This window comes from Poromitra crassiceps (assembly GCF_964638095.1).
Source record: "Poromitra crassiceps genome assembly, chromosome: 1".
Taxonomy (NCBI): Eukaryota; Metazoa; Chordata; class Actinopteri; order Beryciformes; family Melamphaidae; genus Poromitra; species Poromitra crassiceps.
Genome location: NC_139623.1, coordinates 106976434 through 106983933, shown reverse-complemented (window position 1 = coordinate 106983933; position 7500 = coordinate 106976434). Strand labels below are relative to the sequence as shown.

Genomic DNA, 7500 nt, shown 5'->3' with positions numbered 1-7500 from the left:
CTCGCCAAGCTGGCCCTGCAGCTCGCATTTGCAGCTCGGCTGCTGCGCGGCCTTGCCCGCAACTCGGCTGCTGTGTGGCCAATGAGACCAGCATCACTGATGATGTCAGATTTATGACATCACTGATGATGTCATTAGTGGGATTTATGACATCACTGATGATGTCACAGTGGCGTTATTTCGAAACCCAGATAGCAAAACTACGCCCTGTGCCCGCCTACGCAGCAGTCAAGCGCCGGGATTGGCCAGGAGCAAAGGAGAAAGTCAAATAACCGCAACAACACCAACAACTACAGCGAGGCTGCAATGAGGATATTGAAAGACAAAATCCTACATCGCACTAAAGCATACAATGTACCGCTGATTTGACTTTCTGACCACCCGCCTCAGTGCTTATTATGAGGCCAGAATAACAGATGCTGCCCTTGGCCATTGGGAAGGCTAACCCTTTACTTTTGGTTTTATTGATTGTGTATGATTAAACTTTTTATCTATGATTTTATATTATTGCATGTTTTTGTAGATTGTTGGGACTTCACTGGCCTGGAACAAACAGCTGGACTGGGGGGAATGAATGGCTGTGCCAAAAAAAGAAGAAGCTAGACCTGTGCTGTAGCCTATTGTATTTTTAATTTTATATTTTTTATATTTTTCATTAAGTTAAACTGTCAGCTGAGCTCTGCTTTGACTAAAGCCCTGAATTTTACAATGATGTTTTGAAATAAATATGTTTAAAAATCGATTGTGTGTTAAAGGCTTGTGTTACGTTTTCATTAGCGTTAATATATTACAATAATTTATTTTCAATGTCTGCTATTATATTTTTATTATACACATACATCAACAGCAATTTGGTTAATAAAATTGCTGGGCTGTGCTGGGCTGGGCGCAGTGTTTGTGGTATGGGAAATGTGTTAAAAGCTTGTATTACGTTTTCATTAGCGTTAATACACTAAGGAAGGTATGTGACCATAATTAATTTCAATGTCCGCTATCAAGAGCAATTCAGTTGGTTCATGAAATCGCTGGGCTGCGTGCCGTGCAGTGTTTGTGGTGTGGGAGATTCGAGCTGTCAAAAGAAGACAAAAGACTTGCTCCTGGCCAATCCCGGCGCTTGACTGCTGCGTAGGCGGGCACAGGGCGTGGTTTTGGCTTAACCTATGTGGGTTTAGAAATAACGCGTCACAGTGGGATCAGGGATTTATGACATTACTGATGATGTCACAGTGGGATTTATGACATCACGGATGATGTCACAGTAGGATTTATGACATCACTGATGATGTCACAGTGGGATTTATGACATCACTGATGAGGTCACAGTGGGATTTATGACATCACTGATGAGGTCACAGTGGGATTTATGACATCACAGTGGGACAATTACAGTGGGACAGAGAAACAGACAAACAGAGCCTCAGCTCCCATTTATATACTGATGAGCCTCACGTCATTCAGGCAAAAAAGAAAAAGCACGTAATAAACAGGGTAAAAACACAAAAATAAAGTAAAAAAATGAATGAGCAAAAAGCAAAGCATTGTCATCAAAGTGCAATAAAACGAGAAAAACAAGATAAATGCATAATAACAATGTGTGTAAAGCATGTGTCTATGCATTTGTGCACCTCTGTACGTGTGTGTAATTGCATTTGTGCACCTCTGTACGTGTCTGTTCAGTATGTTGTGTGTGCATGTACTACATGTACAGTACATGTGTGTGTGTGTGTGTGTGTGTGTGTGTGTGTGTGTGTGTGTGTGTGTGTGTGTGTGTGTGTGTGTGTGTGTGTGTGTGTATTTGTGAACTTCTACACTGTATGTGTCTGCATTATCTTTGTGTGTGTTTGAGCATGTGTGTGCATATATATCTGTGTTACTTCCTGCTTTTTTTTGTACACAGAACTGGTTTGGATTGTGTCTTACAGCATTTATTTACTGCATTAGGAGCAGAAATGCTAATTACTGTGGAGTACAAGAGCGAACTTGTATACACAGAATTGTGTTTCCATCTGTAAAGAACAAAACATTCTGACCTCTCTCCATCCTGTCTGATCTTTTGTTTTGCTATATTGGCTGTCCAGATTAATCGAGAGCTGGGCTTGGTCTTTCACTGTGTTGGTAACTATGGCATCGACCTAGCGCGACCTAAAGGACAATGACTTCAGCATGCAATCTGCAGATTGAAATTTTTGGACATATATGAGATGTCGAACGCATTACAGACATGAGTGCGGCGGCCACACCGTCATAAAGCCGTTTAACGATGACGGCTCATACGAAGCATATACGCCCTCAATTGATTTGCAATAATGCAATTCAGAGATGTACTGTAGGTCCACAGTTGTCCTCGTGGGTCATAAACACCCACTCTCACTTCTGACTCCAGTCTAAATGAGCAAATCACCACTGATGTCTTTCCATCCATCCTGATATTCCTCCTCTCCACGTTGTCCACCCTCCCCTCCTCCTTAGAAATGAAGTTGTCTATACAATCACTATTAGTTTAAAAGGCAGGTGGTAGGGTGGATAAGCAGCTGCATTGTGGGGCCCTCAGACACATCACCCATGCTGTCTGCTGGAAATGCGATTTCCATCCATTCGTGAACATATATCTCAGGCAAAATCTGTGTGTGTGTGTGTGTGTGTGTGTGTGTGTGTGTGTGTGTGTGTGTGTTTTCATTCCCAATCTGCCTCCTGTGGAAGACACCTGGCAGACAGACATCAACTGCGTCTGCTCTAATAGTTGCTTCAGACTGTTTCCAAGGTGCCAAGTGAACTAATGGGTCAACGCTGTCTCAGTCTGGAGTGATGCCTCCAGCTCGCTCATAAGGGTTCGAGGCATAGAAGGTTTAAACATTACTGGAACAATACGCATATTTTAATCTTCATATTATAATATATATATATGAGATATATATATATGATATGATATATATCATAATATTTTTCCCTTCCATTACCATATTACACAGTAATTACTGGTGTAATTATGAATGTATTTGCTTCATATCTCCCTGACACACTGTATGATCTACATCTAGGGCTCAAGCCTGTGACTGCTGCAATTCAAAATCACTGAATCCCAAAGGCTGAATCTGGTCTGTGTGGATCAGTATTATAATTAGAATAATTAATCAAATGCATTCACACATGTCCTGAATGGGATCCCTGCCTCAGTTACAAGTTGTATAAGGTCAAGATCTCCTGATTTTCCTGAGCAAAGCAACATCCATTGAAAAACGTTCTTCATTAATTATACTGCCTCCATTTTTCACGACAGGAGGAAGATAGAAATTGTGTGTTTAGAAGAAAAATTGTTGGCCTAACCCAAGAGTTCACACAGTACTAGCAAAACCGGGAGAGTTCTGGCTTCTGCAAAAATACAGAAGGTAACGTTTTACTTTACAAATAACACACATTCACACGGCATTCAAATCACAGACAATCTCTTTAGTCAATTACAAAGCACTGGATGTGCCCAGGTATTATTAGTCCCCTCATGCAAATAGGACTTCAGGGAGCTTAAAGTGCGGAAAAGCGGCAACATCGGAAAATGTTGTCCAGAACAAACTCTTCCCCAGTGCTCTTCTCTTAGCCACTGAAGTCTCTTTACGGCTGCAGTGCTTCTTAAACACACAGAAGCGGTAACCACCCTAACCTCGAATGTGCTTTACCAAGGTCAGTGGAGTGGGTTCAGCTCTTGAGCGCACATTGGGTTTGAGTGACGCCAGCGCTGCAGCTAACAGCATCTTCAAGTACGAGCTTGGCTTGAGAACTGTAGTTACTTATTTACTTGTCAGAGATTTTTTTTAGCATTTATTTGAGAATTCACGCACGCTCATTTCCACCATGCCGTGTTTTTTGCCCTCGAGGTCCGCCCGCCTCACGGGCTTGTCTGCGTGCTTGCCCAGCCTCGCATGCTTACCACGCTACCACGTTACCACGCTACCACGTGACCACGCTACCTTGCATTTACGCTTCAATAATCACAAAAGTGGTGTTCATTTGTGAAGATGATCATCTTGCTGAACACAAATGTCTCAGTTTCATAAACGTATGTTAACCTCAGGCCTTATTTCAGGAATCTAACCAAAATCCTCACAAAAAAAACCATGGACTTCGAGACGAGGGAACTGGGTGATGCTAACTTCCGGATCGGCCTACAGAAATACGTCATTGCTGCGGGACTCTATACTTATAATGAAGCAAGAAGGTGGCCACCTTCTTGCAAACATTTACTATGTTAGTTTAATACTTAAACCTGCAGCATGTAACTCAGTAGGCTAGCACATCCATAAAGGCCCTCAATAACCATGTAAGTGTAATTATGAATGAGTTTCCTTCATGACACTGCATATTGCATAACAGTTCAGCATGTTGTTCAAGGACACTTTGACAAGTACAGATTGGATTGGCTTTTTTTTACCTTCCTTTTTGGATCCAATCTCTCTAACCATTCATTCAGAATATCCACCACAAAGCAGGGACTTCTGCACACTAAGGTCAAGAAACTGTTTCCCATTCATCATTTAAGGCTGAATCTGTGTATCTGTTTAAAGTGTAACTTACCCCCAAACACTTTTCTTCAGCTTTTAACCAATATATATGACTTTGGGGGTGGTGTGTGAAGAATTCTGGTCAAAATCTCCACATTTGAGACCAAACTGTTACCATTGTACCATTTGTATCATTTTCAGCAGCATAAGTTCCCTCTATAGGTTCAAACCTGCTTTTTTGTGTGCCCTCAAATGAATGGGAGATTTGGTACATTGTGACGTCACGGTGGTATTTGCGCATGCCCCACTCATGTGGAATTTTTTTTTCCCCTATGTGATTACTGTAGTTCACGCAGCGTGAGCCCTTTAAGAGCAATGATCCATGGGTAATCGCCTAGTGTGGCTAATATTAGCCGCTAGTTAGTTATGTTACATGGCAGTAAAACGCCACTGAATGACCAAATTGATATAACTTTTAACCATTTCGAGTAACACTGTTTCCATATGGATCACCAGCGTTAGTTTGTTGTTTATAACGTGGCTATATTCATAACGTTTTCTATGATATCTATCTGGGATACAATGGAAATACTGGGAGGCGGGCCATAGCGTCTCTGTCGATGATTTGATTTGACAGTTCTGGGCACTGGCGTTGGCGTTGGCCAATCCTGGCGTGTTCCACCCCCAATCGATTGTGTCTGGCACAAAGCGTGTGGGTTTCAGGACGAAACAGTCTCGAGCCATTTACGTTATCTTTAGAGCAATATTCCTGGAATGCAAGTTTAACTAAACAGTTACATGTCCTCTGCATTCTACATCAAATTAAGACATTACCGGTTGTTTTATTTTGTATGTTACATACTTATTGGCCAAGTTATGTTAGTTTATGGGGGAGGAATTCTGCCAGCTAAAGAATCGAGTATAGGCGGCCATCTTGCCTGCAGAGTTTTCAAATCAAGTAGAATACCGTTTTGCAAGAAATCTGGGGGGGTCAGTCCCCCTTTAAGTAAAATCTAGCCATAATTTGAATTTCACCGTGAAGCCCTATTTGCACAGGACGATTATTATGAGGGGTGGACAGCATGGCTTCAGGTATCCAACATACCTGAGGAAGCGGTTGAGGTCTCCGTGCCTCATGTATTCAAACACCATGGCCAGAGGCTCTCCGTCTGTGCACACGCCATAGAAGCGCACAATGTGCTGGTGCTGGAGCACCGTCAGCAGCTCCGCCTCCCTCTGGAAGTCCTGCCGTGTCGACTCATTGGCATCCTTCAGAGTCTGAGACATACAGTGGCACATTCACATTTACACTTCAGCTATTTGGCGAAGACTCAATACAGAGCAACAGAATGAACACAAGCATAGAACAATACAGAGCAACAGAATGAACACAAGCATAGAACAATACAGAGCAACAGAATGAACACAAGCATAGAACAATACAGAGCAACAGAATGAACACAAGCATAGAACAATACAGAGCAACAGAATGAACACAAGCATAGAACAAGCACACATTCGCAGTAGCTGTCATGGACGTTTTGGATGATATCAATATATTACTAGATATCATTGGCTAAAGTGGGCAGTGTCCGAGCGGTGTCAGTCACGATTTGTGACAGAAGTAATAGAGAGGTCCAGGGATGACGTATTTTTGTAGGCTGAATGCGGAAGTCCCGAACTTCCTGGTTCTACACTGTTTCTGTCTATGGGATTTTTGAATGGGTTTTTGGCGATATGCTTCAAATAATGTCTGTGGGCAACGCAAGTTTAATCAAACGCGAACCAAGGTTCAGCGGGATAATCTTCACACATGAGGACCACTTTCATGAGTTTTGTAGCGTAAATGCGAGCCCTAGAAGTAAAATGCTCGAGCTAAGCTAATCCTGAACTACACACTGTCGCATAGGCTTCACGTCACGTCAGCAGTCAACCTGGACTGTTGTTGGATGTGTGCACTGATTACCTCGGGCTGAACGGGGCTGAACCAGGTGAGGGAAAGAGAATTTCTGTGTTCGCCCTTTGAAGTGGTGACGTTATTGACGTATATATCCACATCGACTCAGCAGTGTAGTCTCATTTAGCCGTTTGCTAGCTAGCCGCCCGTTTAACGGCATGTAAAAGCTTCAAAACTCATAAAAGTGGTCTTCATGTGTGAAGATGATGTTACTAAACACTGGTTCGCGTTTGATTAAGCCAGCGTTGCCCAGAGAGATTATTAGAAGCATCGCGCCAAAAACCCATTCAAAACTCCCATAGGCGAAAACTGTATGGAACCAGGGGCGTTAGCATCGATGATTTCCGGACTCGTTACTGGACCTCTCTATGTCCCCCAACTGGAAGTGATGTCATCAGTGATGTCACTTGAGCAATTGTGATGTCATCAGTGATGTCATCAGTGATGTCACTCAAGCAATTGTGATGTCATTAGTGATGTCACTCGAGCAATTGTGATGTAATCAGTGATGTAATAAATCCTTCTGTGGTGTTTTATGGCAGTTGGCATCCTTTATGTTGCCTTCCTGGCTGAGGGTGGTGGGAGTATAAGTCGGGAGAAGGGGACAAGGGTGAGGAAAAGGTAGTTTTTCCAGAGTCTCCACCCTAGAAATCTTGTACGCTAAATTTCTAGTAGTATAAAAGTGTCATTATGCCTCATGGTTATTAGGATGATGAATCTGAGCTGAGAGAACGACCGGGGCTGTAAAATTATTTATTTTATTCACTGTGGTTTGCATTAACCTGTTGTAACATTAAACCACCAGCCTGTCATCAACAAAGACGCAGCACTCTGGAACTGCAAGATACTTTTTGCAGTACTTTACTAAATCTAAACCCAAGGGTGGAAAATAATTACATTCACACTTGTTACTGAAATTGAGTAGCTTTTTGTGTAATAGCTACACTTTTTTTTGTAGTTATTAACTTTAAACTTTACTTTGTTTTGACTGGAGTATTGGAATGTGAGGCTATTAGCAGCGAATAGTCAGTCCGAAAAGAAGGCTTTACT

General features: G+C 42.3%; 1 protein-coding gene across 2 annotated transcripts in view; it reads right to left on the bottom strand.

Annotated features, from left to right (window-relative positions):
• The window catches only part of ntrk1 (neurotrophic tyrosine kinase, receptor, type 1), a gene marked incomplete at both ends in the record, with an annotated part of 98785 nt that overhangs the window by 27399 nt on the left and 63886 nt on the right, over positions 1-7500 (bottom strand). For both annotated transcript variants that reach the window (XM_083649020.1, XM_083649021.1), the window contains one exon: positions 5599-5771. In XM_083649020.1, the coding sequence (XP_083505146.1) occupies positions 5599-5771 (173 nt within the window). The remainder of the gene's footprint in view (positions 1-5598; positions 5772-7500) is intronic.